At 37.5% G+C, this 22,020-nt stretch overlaps 1 protein-coding gene across 3 annotated transcripts in view; it reads left to right on the top strand.

The window, feature by feature from the left end:
* The window catches only part of SUPT3H (SPT3 homolog, SAGA and STAGA complex component), a 270,705-nt gene that overhangs the window by 176,993 nt on the left and 71,692 nt on the right, over positions 1 to 22,020 (top strand). For 2 of the 3 annotated variants that reach the window (XM_072407412.1, XM_072407411.1), the window contains exons 4-6: positions 13,400 to 13,486; positions 14,545 to 14,632; positions 18,240 to 18,379. In XM_072407412.1, coding sequence (XP_072263513.1) covers positions 13,400 to 13,486; positions 14,545 to 14,632; positions 18,240 to 18,379 — 315 coding nt within the window. Of the gene's footprint in view, positions 1 to 12,528; positions 12,648 to 13,399; positions 13,487 to 14,544; positions 14,633 to 18,239; positions 18,380 to 22,020 lie in introns of those variants that run through there. The other variant, XM_072407413.1, reaches the window with a different exon arrangement.

The raw sequence follows: 22,020 nt of genomic DNA, 5'->3' as shown, positions 1-22,020 counted from the left end.
TTCCACTGACACCTATGCTGGGACATTTATTCCCCCTTCCATTGACCAGGAATATAAGGGGCACTGTTACATAATGTGAAGAGAAGGATAGTACAGAACACACCTTTTTGGAATGGGATAAACTAAATCTAAATTCTAGGAAGATATAAATATCACAAATGAATCCGAGCAGTGTAAGTATCTGAATCTGACTTTATATTAGCCTCTTGCAGTTCCTCTTGGGAGGAAAAATGCAGGACACCAATCCACTATTAGGAATCAAGCGAATAGGGGGAAAATATAGGAACAGACAGACAGGTAAGCTCATTTCTGTTGAGTCCCAGGCTGGGGCAGAGCAAGGATAAGCGCAGAGCAAGTGGTTAATCTTCAATGGGCATAACAAGGGGATATTTTTAAATTGGAAGTCAATATTACATTAAAAAGTTTTTTTTTTTTTTTTTAATTGGGCTTTTCATTTTTATCTTGGTATAGTTTACTGCACTTCTCCTTTAATTGTTTGGTTGTGCACTGTGTATCATAAATGCGGTAGAAATGATTTGTGCTAAAATTTATGTTGCTGTAGCTGCTGTGCCAGAAAATTGGGAGTTCTGTTCAGGAATATTGTGTGACATTTCAAGCAAAGATCAGTCACTTGTAGGAAACAGAATTCGCAATTCATCAATCTCCTATTGGAAATTTGATTGGTTGATTTTTGGTAACTGCACTTTGCTATGCTCATTGCTCTTTACATGTAAACTCATTTTTGTTTGTCAGCGAAGACCTCCTGACCTAGAACTCTTGTCATTTTTACGATGTGCTGCAATTTATAGCCTTACACATCTCCTAAGACACATTTACAACAACAGGTACGTTATAAACCTTCCAGATCTCGCTCATAATAATTAATGCTTTCATGGCTGGAGGGGGCCCTTGCGCCGTTTTGCCGACTAGACGAAAATGTCTCAAACAATCCATTCCCAATGCTTTTTTAATATGTGAACTCTTGAATCTGTGCCCATTGCTTTTTGACTGGCGTCTTCAAGTAATGGCCTCAGAGTTTTCTGCACATGAAAGCTTTTTAGATAATGTAAAAAATATATGGGCAGGGTTCTATTTTTCATCTTTGACACAAATGTTTATTTTTTAACAATTTACTCAAGTCTACCGAAGCTCGATGTACATGTTATTGATTTAAAAGTTCATTTGGTTTAAGTGATGTGCTGTGTATACTAAGGGAGCTCCAAAATGAGATCCATCTGGAGAAAGTTGGTTCTTTTTGCCTTGACGGGACTACTGCTTGTTTTATACATTAAAACAGTAGATTATGGCATTCTTTGCACATTGTGAAACATATATAAATACCTTGAGAAGACAAAATAAATTGGGTATGTTGTAGAACACAATCAAGCTGCCAAACCTTGTGACACGGCAGCCGTAAACAAACACAATGCATTTCGTATTATTTGGGTTAAAAAAGGAGCATTTGTTAAGAGCCCACACTGGGGCTAAAAGCTTGGAAAAATGTGTGTTGTTCATAGCCAAACAGGAATAAAGGTTTCTTATTTTACCTGTGCTTAAGAAAACACAACTTTTATAAAAAAAAAAAAAAAAAACAATTTAGTACACAGTTATAAGAAAAAGAAAATATGCCCTGTAAATTCTAAGATTTTATGAATCAGGACTTAATAAAAAAAATCATCTCGTCCTTCATAAAGAGAGGCAAATAAAACCCCAGATAAACAAGAACAAATGCCAGATTACACCGTGCTACTCATTATTAGAAAGTACACTTATTAGTTTTTTTATTTATAGTGTACTGGTTGGGTGTTGATCTACTTTAACTCTTGCACAAAATTGCTAGCACAGTGATCAGATCAACCTTAAAGTGGAACCAAATTTCAATTTTACAAATGCTCAATCAGGCAGGTAATTATTATAGAAAAGGACAGTCAATGTCATTTCTGCAATATTGTGTTATACCTGCCTGATTGCTTTGGATTTCTAGCAACAATTCTTGGGAGCGCATGTGCAGCTTCAGCTTTGCATGCCATTACATCATCCTGGGCTGGCCAATCAATATGGTCGAAGATCATCTCCAAGAGTAAGAAGAGAAAGTTGGGGGACCCTGCAATAGAACGCTGATAGGTGAGTCATGTGGGTTTAGTCCTGCTTTGAAGCTAGACTAAAACCTGTTATATTTACCTGTCTCTATTCTTTTGCAGGGCGCTCCCAACTTTTTCCATCATCTTTCTTTTTGCAATCTCTGGTCATCTTGGCTGGTCCAGGATGACATATCTTCCTATACAGACAAAACAGTTTATTCAGTGCCGGCAACGGCAGGGGAATCCAGGATGTGCTGGATAATTTGGCAACCAACGCTGTGCTGTGCATGCACATTATTAGAGATTTTGACGGTTCGAGCCAGCCGATCATACAGGTAAGAATAATTATTGCGGAAGGGACATTGCCCTTTAGTTCGACTTCAGCTCGGTTGAAAATGTTGCAGTCATCCATCAGCTGCACTGAAAAAAAAAAAAAAACAGTTGCTATGGTAAATCTGATTGCAATTTCCATAGCCTTATTACAGATACCACTTGTATGGGTCCAGGTTCATGTGAAACTTGCTTCTTGTATTTTTCCCTCTCTACAGACAAATACTGTGATGGCATTTTTGTATGTCAAGTCACGGCAGAATTCCTGAGTGTTTTACAAGCCTATATATTCATGATTGATATAAGCAGTCCATTGTTTGTAAAAATACCATAATTGCCTATTTACAGTAACACTGTATTCCAGCAGTAGCTGTGCAGCTCAACAAGATTACAAAGTATTAAGAGGGATCACTCTGTGGAGCTCGTGAATTTGCTGGCAGCGATGTGCTGTGTTTGGTTTATCCTCAGCATTGTGTTTCTCTGTGGGTCAAAAGTGCATTGTTACACTGCACGTGGCTCATTGCTTTTCAGTGTCACTGTTCATCATTTATCTTCTGTATACTCACAGCGTGATAGAACTGGACACATACTGTCAGATGCGAAAAATGATCCAATGTTTTAAAGGCCCTAAGTGAATTTATTATTATTATTATTAAACAGGATTTATATAGCGCCAACATATTACGCAGCGCTGCTGTACATTATTGAATGTAATGCCTCTGAACCAAGGATAGCTTCCAATCAATCCAGGAAAAACTGATATTTTAATTATGGGTGTGGCACAACAGGCTATCATCCCCGGGATTCTTCTTTTGTTTGGATACTTTAATAGTAGGAACTTACACTGATATTTATGGAGGTCTTCACTCTGGAAGTTTATGTCTTTGAGCTCTTTCAATTACATAAACTAAATAAAAAATCCAACAGGCAGAGGGAGACCTCTTAAAGTAGACACAGGAGTATAGACCTAGAAAGTCATCTGCACTTATCTTACCAATGTGAAAATAGGTTTAAAAATAAAATCATTCATATGTAAACCCACGGCACTATATTATTATTTTCATCCAGTATTTATATAAGCTCCAACATATTATGCAATGCTTGACAAAGTCTTCAATCTCACTGGCTCACAATCTAATGTCCCACCATAGTCATATGTCATTTTTACAGGCTAAGGACAATTCTGAGGAGTGTGAATTAACCTACCTGCATGCTTTTAGAATGTGGGAGGAATCCGGAGTACATGGAGGAAACCCACACAAACATGGGGAGAACATGCAAACTCCATGGAGAAAGTCTACCCTGGCCACAATATGAACCTGGGACCCAGTGCTGCAAAGACCAGAGTGCTAACCTCTGAGACACTGTTCTATTTACACATTTGTATTCATTTATACATATGTTTTTGTGCATTAAAGCGTAACTATAGCTAAAAGTTAAAAAAAAAAGTATGACCAGATAGGTCCAGGATACCGTCTGTCTCTTCTGCAATGAAATAAACATGCATGTCTGATTAGAATTTTTTATATTTCACTCATTTTTAATAAAGACTTTGCAAAAGAATTACTAAAACAAGAAATTCTGGAACATCCAGTGATCACAATTTTTAAAATACAAATACCTGTCCCCTTTCTTTTCTCTTTTGGATTTCCTGATCTTCGGCCCTCTTGATTGGATGACAATATGCATGCACATGTTTGTTTTTTATAAAAGGTAAGGAACAAGCAAGTAAATATGTTTATTGCAAAAGGGACATCTAATGTAGAACCAAAAAACTCAGCAGTCTTCATCAATAAACACTTGCCTTCTCACAAATCCATCCTTCTTATTCAGATCCTTGCATGAAATGCTCTTCAGGTAGGATAATATTTGCTTGGTTATTTTTTCCAATAGAAGTTCTCAAGTACTTGTTTACTGTAACTGCATTAATCCTGAATTAAAGGGCTGATAACACCATATTTTTACTTTATGATAACAGTTCTACATTGAAGTAACTCTATGATCCTATGCTCAGGATTTGTACACACAAGCAGATCCACTGCCAGTTTCATACTCAATCAACTATTCCTTTAATAACTGATTTGTCTGAAGTTCCAAAACACTGACAATGCATGTACGAGAATTTGCTTTATTGGCTGTTTTTCCCAGATAGAAATATTTGGAATTTAAATCCCAGTTCCCATGGAATGTACTTGATCATTGATCAATACATACCAGCTTTTTGAAACACTAAACATTATTATTTGTAGTACCTTCAGTTTCCTTTTTGATCAAATTGTTTTATTGGAACACAAATCAAGTTGTAGGTGAAAACATTCCTGTGTGTACTATAGCCGTTAAATCAGCAGCATCTAGTGAATATAGGCAAAGATAGATCTCATGTGTCCTGGACATGCCATTATGGAAATGTTGACTTTCTTTTAAGGTTAGAAGCTTAGGTGTACATCACTAATGATCACTGAGTCTACCCATCATATTAATAGACTGATCGTGACTAATCGCTGGTTGACAATTGCACAAAAGCACAACCAGTTTTCTCTACAAAGTATGTGACCATACATGCAGGCATAGGTTCACTTTAAGTTGGCAAGGGTCACTGAGCTAATTCTCACGAGTACACTTGGAATCGGTGAATCAGCACAGACAGTTATTGTGTGTCTATGATGAAATAGATGAGGTGTCTTTATTTTACTCACACTTGGCACTTGCTTTGAGATAATTAACAGTATTAGGAGACTAGTTTATCACTCCTCACATTGGCTTTGCATTTATAAAAGAGATTTGAAAATCCCCCTACTGACACACCCCAGCTAAATAATTGAAAAAACATGTTCGGTTGTCTCCAAACGTTAGTTGTAGGTGTAGTCTAGTAACCTGCTGACTTCATAGGTCAGCATAGGTTGGATATTCCAACAATGAGATCTGCCTTCCAAAATCCCTGGCTGTATCTGTCTACCTGGCTGGTTTGTGTTTTACAACTCATCCTGAGGCATTCGTTATAGTATAAAATATTTATATATAATATAATTATAATTTAATATAAAATACCTTTTAAAAATCCAAAGTGGACAGTAAAAACCTTCTTAATGGTTTTATCAAGTATGCAGACCCAGGAACTCCTCGCTCATATTTCACCAATAAAGTCTTCTATAGTAAAATAAAATATAGAAAAGTATCAATTTTGGTTTCGCCTGAAGAAGACCCAGCAGGGCTCCACTATTAAAAAAACATACCAGGGCCACACTGGAATCTGTAAAATGCATATTGACAAGTTATAATGTCACTCGGACAGAAGAGACAAAACTGGAGATTTTTGGCCAAGTGTCCACAGACCAACAGAAAAGAAGTTTCTTACTATGTCAAGGTGCCTTGGGTCTGTGAAGGAACCAATGAAATGTCAAGACTTTCTGAAGTAATACATCCTGCTACTGTCAGAAATTCCTGTCTCAGTCATTGGTTATGGATTCTTCAAGAGGGTAATGACCCAAATTACACAGCTATGAACACTGAAGAATGACTTGAGAACAATACATGGGACTTAGAAGGCTTCTATTCACCCTGATTGGAATCCTATTGAACATGTGGAAATGTGAGTCAAACCTCAGAATTCATTGATCGATACAGGAATTGTTGTTTGTCGTGATTGCCTCACATTATACAACAAAATATTAGGTTACAGGTTCCATAATTTTTTGTCCATTGTAATTTCATTTGTCGTTTAAATATTCTGTTGAACTCCAAAGCAGATTTTTTTTCATATTTGCATAACCTCTGCCTATATGTTCTCTTATTGTATCATAGTATCAGTGCCAACTCTTTGCTATCTGTTAGGCTTTATAAGCTTTCTGAAATGCAATTGAGGTTCTAATATTCCACTGCTAGCACCTCTCATTAAATGTCAGCACACTATTACAAAGTTAACAGGCCTTTACTGGGTGTAATTACATGAGCTGTTCCTATGTGTAAAACTCCTAGTGACCCCTGTACAACAGGAGTGTTAACATATGGAGGTGATTAAATGGTGCTCATTCCCCATCATACACTTTAATGTGACCATTACATGGTGGAAAGATGGTCAGAAAGAAGACATTGGCACCAAAACTTTGTTCTGAGTCTGATGCATTTCCTTCTGGTTTGTGAAGGCTTTAACCAAATAAAAACTGAACTGTGGACAAAGTTCCTTTTAACGTTGCAGTGGGTTCCCCTCCCCACTATAAGTGGTAACTGCCCTTTTTTCCACAGGATGATGGAAAAAACCTACCTTACACCTTTTTCCAGCAGCAGGGGACACTCTCCTCCAATACTCTGGGCTGTTGACAGATCCTTGGCGTTATTACATTTAGTGCAAAGCTGACAGACTGGCCAGTCAATGGCACATATACAGAGGTTGCTGGAAATCAGTTTTGTGAAACTGATGGGAGCGATGGCTGCTGCATGAGGAAGGAGTTAGATAAGGTTTTTTTTCTTTTGTATCATCCCCTAGGAAAAAAACGAGTAATGAACCTTTGCAATTGGGTCCCCCTGCCCTTGGAGCTAAAAAAAAAAACCTTTGCCTCCAAAATTCAGCTTTAATTCTTGTTTTTATTATTAGTATTTGTCTATTTGTATAGAAAGGGGAATGTTAAGAATTTTCTTTACTAACTGTCTGAGAGACTCCAAAAATGTATTTATTGTTTCCTGTGGGCCTGACACTGAATCTCACAGTTGCATATGGTAATGCATTAGGAGCGATGGGAGTGTTCAGAATGTGACATTCTTCTTGCAGGTAACACATAACTCCGTCACTCTTAAAAGCTATCAATAACAAATAACATTTATAACCTTAGCCCTGGACCTATTTAGATTCACTATTTTCTTTGGAAGGGATTTGATTGGTCACTCTTTCCATACAAGGGGGTTTTAGGAATCAGTGAACTCCCAACTGAAATACATAAGAACTATGATATTTTCTTTCCTATACTGTTAAAAAGTCTCTACAATGACTACAAAAATACCATTTCCCTTATTTTACTGCAAATATTGTACTTATACTTTGGCAGGTCCCTCTGGATTCAGGTTCATATTGCCCTATAAACGTTAACCAAGTATGTAAAAATCCTGGCTAAATTCCCAATCAGGGCATTAAATAAGGTTGTTACATCAATTGATCACTCCAACCATGTTGGCTTTATGCTCGTAAAATCAAACTTGTTAAGGTACAATTACAACAAGATAATTTGGGGTCTCACTTGTCACTGTGAAGGCCTTTAACTGCATTGAAGTTTGGTAGGTAGGTTGACTTAGGAGACACCAATTCAAACTGGAATAAATTGGTAAAAAAAAAAAAAAACTATTTCACCTAAATGAGGAACCACATAGAGCTGCCCCAATGGCACACTTGACAACAGTGGGCTCCTGTGCTCAACTGATTTGGGGCCCCTTTTGGCTGAGGAGGGTTTGGGGCCCTCATAAAGTGGCACACTTTGCACTTCACTATGTCCACCCCTGGATTGCCCCCTGCTAAACCTCATATATTAATTTGCCTTTAGGGCTTTCTTTTCTTGTAATATTCTATGGCAGGATACTGAGCTTTAAAGTAGAATTAAATCTGTGCAACCGATCCACATTTTAAGTGCCGCCATCTTTCTTCTCTTCTTCCAGCTGCAGATGATCTTTGGCCGCCTTGATTGGCTGTGCCGGAATGAAGTAACTGCACAGGAGTTTCTTCATTCTTGCACACATAAGTGAAACCGGGATCGCCGGGTTTCTATGGCAACCAAAGCTGCCATGGCGCATGCTTACCTAAGATTTGATGCCAGAAACCCTGAGAGATCAGGCACATTATTGCAGAAGGAACATCGCCTGTCATGCAAATTCAAATATGATTTCAATTTTAAAGATGGTTTCACTTTATTTTTGGATTAATGCAGACAATCTGCCATATGCAGATGACACTACCCCATCTTTAGACTCTGTCACAGATACAAAAAGCCCCTTTGGTACCTATTCTGTATTGAAAATTAATTGGGAAAATCTAGTCATATCATCCTAAGTAATCGGACCCAATTTTTTATATCACATTAATTCCCCATATTGATTGTGCCAACCTTTAAGTATCTAGAAATAAGAATCTTGCCCCATCCTCACCAGATTGAACACACAATGTGTCTCTACTCCATTGCATTCTTCTCTTTGACATTGCACTATATTGCAGTTTTTACTCAGTTATATCCCAAAGTGCTTGTATGATATGCCTAAGATTAAGACCCTCTCCTGTGCAAATGTAAGAAAAATCACATAAATCTAGGGCCTTACTTCTTAAAATATATTGATAAAGATACCAGTTTGTCTCCTAATGAGGCTCTGTTCCAGATTCAAAAAAATATCTTTATATACCTGAATCAGTGACTACTCCACTCTGTGAAAAAAAGATCATTTGGGGCACCTAGATGGAGATTTAACTTTTTTTTTTCTTTCCTCATTCATTGAATTCGGGGAATTTTAGATATTGGCAGGGCTTGTACTCTTCGCTCTAGGCCAGGGGTCTGCAACCTGCGGGTCCGGAGCCGCATGCGGCTCTTCAGCCTCCTTGTTGTGGCTCCCTTCGGCTGCCGCGGGGAGATCTCTGATGGGGGATCCCCTTCCTCCCAAGACACTGCGGAGGAGGGGGATTCCCTATCCGGTGTTCTAATGAAAAAAATCTACCAGTGAAATAAATCTACCACGGGGCGTGTACAAATGGGTGTGTACAATGACATCCCCCTCCTTTGAACCCCAATTCCTCTGGAACGGGGAGATGTACAAAACCAAAAATGTAGGTGCAAATGGGGGACACCTGTGACTAACACCCCCTAAAATTTAATCTTTAGGCTATCATCAGAACATAAGGAACTCTGCCCATCCAAAAAATCTACCGTTACACATTGCTGGAGGCACCTGAACCCAATTTCTCTGGAACAGGAAGGGGGTACAGGTGAACAAAATTAGAGGTGCAAGTGGGGGACACCTGTGGCTAACACCTCCTAAAAACTCCACCCATCAAAAACCCCTACCCTGTTACACATTGTTGGAGGCTTCTAGCACCTAAACCCCAATTTATCTGGAAACGGGGGTACAGGTGAAAAAAATTTGAGGTGCAAGTACGGGACACCTGTGGCTAACACCTCCTAAAAATTCATAAAAACTCCGCTTATCAAAAAAATCTACCCTGTTACACATTGCTGGAAGCATCTAGCATCTGAACCCCAATTTCCCTGGAACGGGGGGTCGGTACAGGTGACCAAAATTAGAGGTGCAAGTGGGGGACACTTATGGCTAACACCACCTACAATTGAATCGCTAAGGCATTATCAGAAAATAAAGAACTCTGCCCATCAAAATAATCTACCCTGTTACACACTGCTGGAGGCTTCTAGCACCTGAACCCCAATTTCTCAAGATTGGGGGGTACAGGTGAACAAAATTAAAGCTGCAAATGAGGGACACCTGTGCCTAACACCTCTTAAAATTTCATCGCTAAGGCATCGTCAGAACTTAAAGAACTCTGCCCATCCAAAAAATCTACCCTGTTACTTTAGAAGCCTCCAGCTTCTAATGTAACAGGATGATACGTTAGAAGCTGGAGGCTTCTAGGGGCATAGTTCAATGTTTAATTTATTTCAAGTAGGCCTACACATGCACACATAATTTTACTAACAGGTAAAATTAAAAAAATAAAACTTTTAAAAGTTTATAAACTGTGTTATGTTTTGCGGCTCCAGACTATTTTTCTTTAGTGGAAGAGGAAGCTAAATGGCTCTTTTGATAGTAAAGGTTGCTGACCCCTGCCCTAGGCATCTATATTGTTCTGAACTCCTGCCTCCAAAAAAGATACCACACTGACATAAATCCATATTGTCACGATTCTTGCATAGAACGCAGACTTATCACACTCTGTTATTTTGTCATTGCCCCTATCCCATTTATAGAGTGCGTGGAGCTGTAATAAACCTTGTTTGTACTGGTATTGAAACACTGATAAAGTGAGACATGCAGCAAAGCAGAACTAAATAATGACTTGTTAATTGGTTGATTTTCTTAAGTTCATTTAAATCTCATACATAGTGGAGTTAAAGTGTTAAAACCCCTCTCAGGTTTAAACTGCTATATTTCTACTAAAAACATTCATCCTCTCTGTCATTGTGATAGATGGTGAACAGAGATTAAAATAATTTACAGTTGTCCTGTGAACAAGAGGGCACCAGAAGATTTTTTCCTCGTTTCCTGTTGTGGATCTTGGACAGGAATTAAAGGACACAGATAGCAAAGATCAATTAGCCTAATTAACCTATAGGCAAGCATATTAGATAAGTTTATCTTGCAATAATGCACATGACAACTACATAAGTATTAAGGGGACAATAACATTGTTAGGGGTGATCAAAGCACCAAAAGTGTAATTTAGATTAAAAAAATCATACTTACCTTTAATTCCACAGATCCCTCTAGCGTTGTCTTCGATTCGGTCCTGCGCCGTTCTGGAATCCTCCTTCTCTATGAGGAAGCGGTGGGTGCTGCCATCTTCTTCTGTCTTCATCCTACGCAGACGCCAGATCGGGTGACATAGCCCCCATTTCAGCCTGAAGCCTCCTGGCATTATTATTATTACACAGTATTTTTATAGCGCCAATATACTACACAGCGCTGTACAGAGTCCATAGTCCTGTCACTAGCTGTCCCTCAAAGGGGCTCACAATCTAATGTCTTACCCAAGTCATATATCTTTAACACAGTTTAAGGTCATTTTTTTTTCTTTGTATATATATATATATATAGATATATATATATATAAACTTTGGTGATAGGTCCGCATTAAATCTTTTATCCTCTAAAGACATTGTATTGTAGGTTGCCCCAGTCCTTGTCACTGCTTGTTTGAATCTATAGCCAAAACTCTACACCAAATCCTGATGATCTTATGGAAGTGGTGTTTTGCTATCCAGAATCCAGCTTTTAAGTAAAGCACAAGCGGAAGACTACTTCTCATTTGCTACAAGTAGCAGCTGCTTCTGAAAATCTCTTTTCTTTCCCCTTTTTCCTAGTGGAAAAGAAAACTACCTCATATGCCCTGAATCTAATCAGAATAAAAGTTGATTCTACTCCTGCCAAGCAAATAGGATGATCATTTTTCACATTCTTACATTTTCCAGGGCAGTTTCAAGTTAGATTATATTTCTGTTGCTTATAAGTTCCTGCAAGCTCCCTCAGGCCCTGCCCTGCTTGTAGCAGTAAGGGCCCAAGTGAATTTTACGGGGGGAAATTTTGCTAAGGTTTCACGCCGAACGTTTTGTGTTGTCTGCAGCAGATACAGTTAATGTTTTGTGCGCGCTTGATTAGTGTGGAAAAAATTAATGCGCTCCTGTATTATGATTTATGGGCCGAAGTCATCAGCCAGTGTCATTTTGCCAACTCTGAAATTGTATATTTTTTTCCGAGATCAACCCCTTTCCCTCCCTTTTTATATTCAGATATTGGACCCAGCTACTGTTTTTGTTGATTCCTTCAAACCTGTGAATAGACCTAATTCAAATCTTAGCAGCATGAGATCTGAAAAATTATTAATGCTCCAATTCAGACAGTGGTATTGAGTGAAGTATTGCCCGAGTGCTGGAGATGGAGAGAGCTAGAATTTCATGAAATAGTTTTCAGGTGCACTTCGAGCTCTTGTCAACTCAAGTAACATGCACGTTTAATGTTCCCATTTATACAGCTTCTCCTTTTTACTTCTAAGAATTCTTTTTTCCTTATGTTGCACATGTGATCCTTATAAATTATTCTATGTAAATCTTTGTTCTTGTGTATGCAGTTATATAAGAACTTTATATGGAGGCTTCCATTATTCCTAGTTATAATGTATGACCAAGAGTGTGTGGATACCCCTTCAAATTATTGTGTGTAAGGGTTTCCAGTGAATGGTATTGTTAATATTAAAAAGAAAACTGAAGTTCCACTTCTAAAAATACATAAACATGCAGATCATTATTGCAGAAATGGAGTAGCTTTTGCAATAATCCCTCCTATCTGCTTGACCGGTCTGGGAAACTGTCCAAAAAGTTGAGCTGGATACTTGGCAATCCCAACTTCCCTTTCGCTTGCCGGAAATAAATGAAAATGCAGGAGTTGTGCCATGCCGGCCCAGGCAATCAAGCTGGCAAAAGATTGCCAGGAGAAAGAGAAGAAGGAAGAAGATGGTGGCTCCCTGCCACAGAACAGGGACAGGTGAGTATTGTGGGTTTTGTTTCACTTTAACACCAAATCTACTGCAGAAGACTACTTTTTTGAAAACTTTTTGGGCCTAATGATAGAGAGTGAACAGGCTATTTGCCATAAAATGACCCTATTTGCACACAAATAAACCATTTATCTCTGGTGAACAGCCTGTTCATTCTATTTTGATTAAGTGGAAATCAGCTGAAAGATCCTCACTTGTCAAAAGGATTGTCACATTCAGAAGTATGTTAAAATATGGCGATATATGTTTATAATTTTGGGTACTTTGAAAGCTGAAAATGCTGTAGACCAAAAAGGAAGATCACAAGAAGATCAAGTTGTCATTATGACAGTACAGGTGAACAGAAAATAAAGCAAAAGTGCAGATCCTGTACCTAACAAAAATTTTTTTGTTATTGTCTGTGTTTCTGTTATTAGCAGGTGAGATGAAAGTTCCCATTAGGGACCCTTACTCAGATGAAGTTTTGTCTCAAGTTACTTTAATAAAGAAATAGTGACTATATGAGGGTGGGAGTAATGTGTCAGGGGTGTGTTTGATGAACTCTCTACATGACCCCAGAATGAAAATGTGCATAGATTTTTTTTAATTAAAAAAATCTAATAAAAGGATATAGAGATATAGTAAAGTAGCTTTGATGTTAACTGTACATTAAATGTATTTGTATATTTTTCATATCTGAAGCGTAATATCACTCTTAGCTGACCTTTATTTTGTATATGTGTTTTTTTTGTTATTGTAGTTGCAGCAAGCTGCTGAAGTGTCTCAGATGAGAGGGGCACGGGTGGTGTCTCCTGAAGACATCCTCTTCCTCATGCGTAAAGATAAGGTATTTTCTTAGATTTTTATTTAATCTAAAAGCATAAATTTATTTTTAATACTTTTTATTTGCCGTCTCTGCACAGTTCACTAAGCTTCAAGCGTAAAGTCATGGAAAAGAAAAGACCTTTGGACAAACATGGTCCTTTGTTTTCAATATTTTTTATTAGCTTTAATTTTTTATACATAGAAAATTACAAAGCTGGAATAATCCAATCCAAAACATAAAATGTTAATGTTCAGCACAGCTTTTGCGTTACAGAAAAAATACAGTAAAAAATAACATTGTGCATTGTCATTCGTCCACCTAACCAAAACAGAACAAAACAAATTTGGCCTGAAAATAAGTCAATATAAAATAGCAATATAGTACAATAGTGTTACATCTGACAGAATAGTAAAGGTCCAAGAACTCGGGAAACACGATCGCCTTTACCTATTTTTGCAATCTTACCAGCTATATAAAGACATCTGGGGTATGAAAGGCATAGAAAGCTGTATCCAGGGTTCCCCAAGCATGGTCCTTTGTGGTCCCAGGTAAATGGGTATCTCTTCAAAGTGTGATGGGCATGTGAATTTATGTCTGTGCTATGTTGCACCAGATGATAATCCCAGCACTTGCTTTGTGTGTTGGGATTTAGGTTAGAGTAGTGGTAAGGATTTTAGGAATAGGGTTAGAGTTAAAAGTAGACTTTGTATTAAAAAAAAAGTCTTATTAAAACAGGTTTAGGGTTTAGGTGTTGGTTGTGGATTAGGAGAAGAGGTTAAAGGGTCATTTAAGAGTGTTTGGATAGTGCAGTACCATCAGGGGTATATGTTCCTATTCTGTAGTGAAAATGTACATACCTAGTAGATGACAATTGTCTGTTTTAGTGCACAAATCAGCTGTGTAAATGCTGAAGTATATTGCTGTCTTAGAGTGCTACCGGTAGTTGTCTGACATATCTGCTGTTCTGTGCGTGTTGTGCCTTGCATATTTTGCTGGTAAGAAATGGATGCAGCAGATAAAAAGAAATTATATCTTGATAAATCAAAACTTTTCATAGTTACTATTTTCTTCCTCTACAGAAAAAGCTGAAACGGTTACTGAAATACATGGTGTTTCGAGACTACAAATCCAAAGTCCTTAAAAGCATAGAGGAAGAAGATATTGAAGGTGGGTGCTATGGTCAATGCCTTATTACAACCTTAACCAGCTAAAATAGAGAAAAAAACTTTGTACATTCAGGTGCAAAGGTACATGTACATCTCACAATATACTCGCCTTTCCTTCTCACTCCACTGGTCAGGGAAAATATGTGTTACTAGTATGGAAGAAAATATGACTGTGATGGTGCTGAGATAATTTACATTATTACTTGAGGATATCAGCATTGGGTCCTTCAGTGCTATCACATGAGTCCATAGCATGGTGTAAACTACAACTCACAACAAAAGGGAACCAAGAGGCATTCCTAATTAAAACTCCTCTGCTTTGTATGTGTACATTTACTTTAGTATTAATATACTAAAGGTTTTTGCTGTTTAGAATTGGTGATCATCAAGTCTTTGACGTCAAAGGAATCATTTCAATCAAGTATGGAGGGGAATCATTATCTAAAATTATACTTATTAAAAAAAAAAATAAAGTAGTCTTTAAAGCTGAACTGCAGGTGAACAGTGGAACAAGCTACTGATATACATAATTGGGTAATGCTTTACCTGCCAAAGGATTTGACATTCTGGAAGCGGTTTTGTGATCCAGGCTTTCCTTTCAGATAGCACAACCTAGCAGCAGCCCAGTTTGTTGAAAAACAAACCCTCAAATTGCTGATTAGATGGTGAAAGTGCAGTAGCACACTGATGAGGGTAATCCTCTGTTCCCTCTACTCTCTCCTTTCAGCATTATCCCTGCAGGAGACTGTGCTTGGCTGCCAGTACATAAAGACTAATAAAAGTGCCTACACTAGTAACACCTAAATATTAAAATCTTACACAGCTGAGATTACTGATGTCCAGCTTTCACATTAATAAAATGCTACATGAATCATTCACAACAAAGTTTATACATTTTAGTTTGTTTTTTGCTTCTTTTAACTTGCTTCTGTGCATTCCGCCGGAGAGGTAAGAAGGATTTACGAATTGGTAAGATAAGCACACCACCCTTGTTATAAGGGAGCTGTTTTATTTCAGGAATATTTCCTCAAACTGGGACTGATTAAGCCACTAATTGATTTCAGCGTGTATAATTTCAGTGTGGTGACAATGGGCAGAAGGGGTAGCTTTGAAGCTGATTGCAGAGGACAGCTTCTTGTGCATTATGCAGGAATTCCGCAGCACAGGCTATGCAGACATGGGCACAGAGAGGTGTTCCATGTGTGTTTCCAGGCCAGAGTCTGTGCCAACAGAATGGCTCGTGGAGTGTAATAATTTCCTTTATGGTTCACTGATTATTCAGCTTTCTGTGGTTGCAACTGAAATAAAATGCCAGCACATCTCTTTCATTCATAACTTTTCCTGGAAGAATGAGACAAAGTAACTGGTTGCTATTAGGAACATTAATGCTTTTAAGGATTCATACTTATTCAGGACTTAATTTTCAAAGCATTTCTAATCCCAAAAATACATATGTGTATATTATTGGAGCTTGTCAATCCTTAGATGTGGTGACTTCATTAGTTTCAGACATGTTTTCATTTAATTTAACGTGGTGATGTTGTCGGTAACACAATTTCTAAACTAGGATGACATAATTTACTCGCTGTACTGTATCTATATTGTCACCCTAATATAATCCTCTGCTTTGTACTTCAAAACCTTTTCCTCTTGTGAGCTGTTTTGCATTGAAGGAGATTTTTTTTACAAGTTCGAAAATAAAAATAGCTGGTAAAATTATTTAAATGTCTGTTCAGTTCACATGATTTCTGATGAGTTGTACACTTACAAAAACGTACTTGAAAAAATAAAACTATTGTAGCTGCTACATCTAAAATTTAGAAAGCTGCAATACATTACTTTATTCAAGCAAATAATTAAAATCCTCTAATAATACAGGTATATCTTAGAACAGAAACACAACTGCTGCATGTGCCTGATTTTAAATATGTATTCCCCCATTGTAATCTTCTGTACAACAGCAGAGAAAGGTAAGGAGGGGGCAACATTCAATATGGTGTGCTGGGGGGATAAAAGGTTACAAGAAACAGTATAAAAGGAGAGTATAAAATGAACAGACGAATGGTTCACTGTCTAATCACTTAAATAAGCTAGAGAGTTTACCAGGGTGTATTGCTTCACTGCGGCAAAGAAAAGTCTGGTCAGGGCAACCAGAATAGCAAATCCTTCTGCAGGTAAAACAACTCGCATTTACCCTACAATGGGCCTGATTTATTAAAGCTTTCCAAGCCTGGAGAAGATTCACTTTTTTAAGTGAAGCTCGGTGATGGAGCAAACCTGGAATGGATCGAGTCCAGGATTCAAAATATTTGCTAGCAAATTACTTTGAAGAATTCCTTTCCAGTTTTGCTGGATCACCCAGCATCACTTATGAAAGTGTATCCTCTCCAGCCTTGGAGATCTTTAATAAATCAGGCCCCATGTGTTTTTCAATGTTAGATTTACGTGTAGTTCAGCTTCAAATGACCGTGAAGAAAAGAGTGTTGTGATGGTGACACATGTACCTTTTATGTACTAGACAGAGGACATTTTGGGGCTTGTTCCGAAAACTACCCAACTACACAGTGCCAATTTCTGTCCAGGTTTCAGTACTGAATATGTCGATCTGTATTCTTTTCACAGTAACAGCACTTTTATTTAGTCTGTAATGTTCTGTCTGCTTCTATGCACAATTTGAATCTGGAATGTCATGAGTTGGATAAGTACGTTTTAATAACATCTTCACCTCTGCTGGACCTACTATTATATGGCAGCTCTGATGAGAAACATCAGTAGCTTTTCAGGGCTTGCCATATTCCCTTTTCCATCTTACGGTCTGTGTGCAGATTTAAAACACCTGAAATAATAACTTTCAGGAAAGAGAAGCGTATTTTTGGAAGACATTATGCAGTAATTAACATAACTTAGAAGGTTTTTAAATATATGTTATTCGCACAGTTTTGACTATCTTGAAAGGAATGTTCTCATTTTATTTTCAACCATTCCATATTTCTGTTTCAAATGTTCCCATGTTGTCCTGAACATTCTCCCTTTCCTCCCAGTATTTTGCTATTCCTTGTAATCTAGATTAGAAGGGGTTTTCCAAGCTAAATTAATTTTGGGCCCTGGTTTCAAGCTTAGTAATGCTGCAGAAACACCATCTTTTTCCCTTTGAATAACAACATTATTTTATATTTTCTTTTAAATACAGCAAAACTGAAGTCATTGTGAAAAGGAATTGTACTGAAAATAAAACACAATACCAGACCAGTAAAAAGATTTAGGAAACAAGTATAGCTGCTTAGCATAGGTTATAGCTGTCTTCCTGTACCAAAGTTTTTGGGGTGCTTAAAGGTGCTCTGGCAAATTTGTCGTTTTTTTATGAAACAAAGATTTATACAGACATTGGGAACCAGAATGTCTGTTAAGCAGCTTTGATTTGTAACATGGTTGACAAATACCCGATTCTCTCATTAGCCCAGCCACTTGTTTTTCAAGTCAGCTGAAAACTCAACATTTGGTAATTCTTCCACCATGCACTTTTATTATGCTTGCTGCATCTGCAATGTGTCATAGTTTCCACACATATATAACATTATTTATATTTTTTCTGCTATCCTTTTATGCAGAGAAGCTGACTGCCAACAATAATGCAAATAAACGTCAGAAGCTAGCACAAGATTTCTTGAACTCCATTGATCAGACCGGGGAACTTCTGGCCCTATTGGAGGATGATGAAATTGATGAAGTTAAACAGGAACGTATGGAGGTACAAAAGTTTATTCTTTATACATCTCTTCTAACTTGTTGATTTTCAAAAGGTGAGAAGTGGTCTCTTCAGGTGGAAGCAACTTTAGGAAATGTGGGTGAGTGGTGCAAGGGGACACTGGGGGAAAAGATTAGAATATGGGCATTTTTCTTTTAGGCCAATTGATTCCTTTGTAGGATTTTGTTTAGTTTAATGAGCTTTAGAAAATACCTAAATTATAAAATAAAGAATCCCACCATACTTCACTATGAAGGAGCCCTTTATAAGAGTCCCTTGTTGTTAACACAGACTGGCTTTATTGAGAAAATTTCCATGAGAAAATGCATTAGCATGTCATCCTTGCGCATAGTCCATTCAAGTGATCTTTTTAGCTGTAAAGGTATCTGTATCTGTAAGGGAGACTTTCCCCCACTGACTACCAGACCAAAGTATTTTGATCATAATGATAGCACAGGTTCCCCTGAAGACCTAAAAGTTATTTCAAGAGTTCCCCAATGTTAAAAACATTGAAAAAAGACTGCATAAAAAGTCGTCCCAAAACATAGATAGCGGTGTACATGATATGCATAGCTGTGGTAGCACTGTCCATAGTGCTGGAACTATTTGACCAACTGGTAACATTCTACAGTATCATATAATGGTATTGGCTGTTAATTTTTTTTTATTATTATTAATATTAAACTGTATTTATAGCACCAGCATATCATGCAGTGGTATATAATAACAGACCAGATCTGTCAGTGCCAAGTGTTCTGAAACTTATGTTTTTGTATTATCTTTAGGGTTTATTGTGAGTGTAGCAGATTGTCCATAAAACATTTCACATCCTAGGAATATGCTCAGATGATAACTTCACTTGTGTATCAATTACAGTACCTTGAAAGTGTGCGGTAATCTGGGTTTTGGATAAGCGCAAATACTTTTTGTTCTACGTTGCTTAGGGCCAAAAACCGTGGCACGCTGTCCAGCAAAGACAGTAAACACACTTATGACGTCAGCACAGCTTAAACAGGATATGTTTGTGTTGTGGTGTGGTTTCACTTACAAAGAGTTGTACTGTAGCCATGTAGAAGGGTTTTATACTGCATGTAATCACCATGATTGTTCACTACTGCATTAAGGTCACCCCTGGGTTTGTAGAATGCATTCTTTTCATGTTCAAATTGTCTAAAGGCTATGTTACAATTGTCCCCAGTAATCCTGGGAATTCAGAGCAGTCCTCTGAGTAAAGTCTTATTCTCAATGATACAGTACTTTGTCTTAAAATATGTTTATTCACCTATTGTCCATTCATTGTGAATTTGTTGTAAAAAAATATCTTGTTTAAGTGTTCAAAATTGCTCAAAAAACTAAGTTATATTATTTTAATTTTGTGTTAGTTGTAACTCATCTAAGGTGCTGTACCACACATGTCAAGGTCTAGACTTTCTTGGGTTCTTTCTAGCACCAGCCATATGTCCCACTGACACCACCAGACTCCAGGCGTCCCCTAGGACAAACTGTAGATGTTAGGTAGTATTTGTTAAAATAAAATAATCTGAAACCATTTGTTATTATATCGTTAAATTGTCCTTAGTTTAATCCATTTTGGTAAGGCCAACACACCACAAAGATTGTCAAAAAGTGGAGAAGGAGAGCGTACCATATACAGCTCTAAGGCCAGTGCTGAACAGAGCCTGAGATATAAAAGACCTACCAAGTGTGGTCAAAAACATTAGGCAAGTTTCAGGTTGGGCTAGTGCAGAAATTTACAAAAAAGGATTAGGCAAAGTTCCTACTTTGCTTCACAATTGGCAGTTACTGCATGGAAAGGTTGAAAGACAGTGGAGTACAATACTTCTGGTTTCATACAAGGCTTTGTGGTAGGAGTGTATTGAAGTATTTTACACATATGTGCACAACACAGTTTAAGTCAAAATTGCTGTTGTGTTCATGTTTAGTCAAGCACTGTAGTTATGCTTACATTAGAGAAAAGTACAGGGATAACCTCAAAGGTTTTCTTCTGGTCTTTCACTGTCTAAACAAGTTTGGCAGTGGCTCCTTAACCATGCTCTGTTGCACACCAATCTGATTATACTGCCTGGTAGAGGCGCATTGATTTTGTTTTTTTGTTTTTTACATTGTTAAAATTCCAATCATCAGTGGGCAGGTGCAATAATCTGTATTTCCACTTGTGTATCATTAATTTAAAACACCATAAGACTGTGAGGATTTTGTGGGTTATTTAAAAATGAATGGATTCAATTTCCAATTTCTTCATTAGTTAAGTATATGTAATCAGCACTATTGCAACCGCTAGAGATTAGATTTAGATTCCCCTGTTTTTACTTTCCTGCATCCACAATCACATGACACTCTGTGATTCCTCTTCAGTAGTGAAAACTCGCCATACTGAAAATTTGCTGCTGCATTCTAGGACCACAATTCAGTCTTAGGTGTTTGTAAAAAAAAGTTACTTGAAGACCAGCTTAAAATCGTTGAGAAGTTAGATATTTCAACAGATCGCTGCATGGTCTACTTTAAACTTCTTAGTATTTCATTACCTGAAAATGGTTGGTTTACAATAGTCCTGGGGTGCTTAAAGTTAACATAATAATTCTTGGGGGCTATTGAATTTTTCTTTTAAAGCTTCACTGATCAAGTTTATTGTTCTGAGGTTCATCCACCCGCTACACACACACCACTAAAAGTTGCTGATGTATATGAAAATGTACTAAGCCTGGAGGTGTATTTTTGCTTATTGGTTATACAGGTTTTAATCATGTATTCCACCCTCAGCCCTGGATCGCACCACTCTGTACATTTTATATGTTTTACTATGTTAGCAGCTAATCCCTTAAGTGATTTCCACTGTACTTCCAACACTTGGATGTTGCATTACTATAAATCTGCTAAATGCAGAGTTTAGAGCTTTAATACTTCACACAATGGGCCATTTAAGAGCCAGCAGAAGGCAGACTCTTTAATTAAAGCTGGACGTAATTTGTGTGTTTTGGTTGCCAATGCCTATTTTGCTAAAATATCTTTGCTACCTTTTTGGACGTTTTAGAGAACTCATGTGAAATGTGAATACTAGGAGCCATTTCAAAACCTCAAACTGCCATGTTCAGTTTTATCTAAAGGTATAAGATGTGCAGGACTCCGATATTCATTTCTTATGCCATATTAACCTTCATGCTCAGGTCCCAATAAACCTGGTTACATCTCAGCAGTATTCACCTTCTAGTTTTTATACAGCACCGAATTCTCGCTTCGTAAGATGACTTGGCTGGTATTTAATATTGCTGGTCTTTCCCTTACATACATTATTTTTATATTTCCAGTAATAAGGTACTAACATTGTTTTTTCTGCAGTGAAATCACAGCAGCACTGTCCCACTAGTTGTACATTGATATATAGTTTCAGATAGACTTTAGGAAAGCTACAAATTGAAGTCCAACTCCGGATTTTAATCAATTACAATACTTGATTTTTTCTGTAATATGTAATAAAGATCTAAACAAAATGAATAAAAGGTAAATGTTGTAATTACTTCTATCAGTTTATTAGATTGTCCCCACGATCAGTTTTCCTGGATAGTTTTGTCTGCATGTTAAGGTGGAGAGTACTATAAATAAAAGTCAGTGAAAAAAGTAGGTAA

The sequence above is a fragment of the Pyxicephalus adspersus genome, chromosome 4, assembly GCF_032062135.1.
Source record: "Pyxicephalus adspersus chromosome 4, UCB_Pads_2.0, whole genome shotgun sequence".
NCBI lineage: Eukaryota > Metazoa > Chordata > Amphibia > Anura > Pyxicephalidae > Pyxicephalus > Pyxicephalus adspersus.
This window is presented reverse-complemented; position numbering and strand designations above follow the sequence as displayed.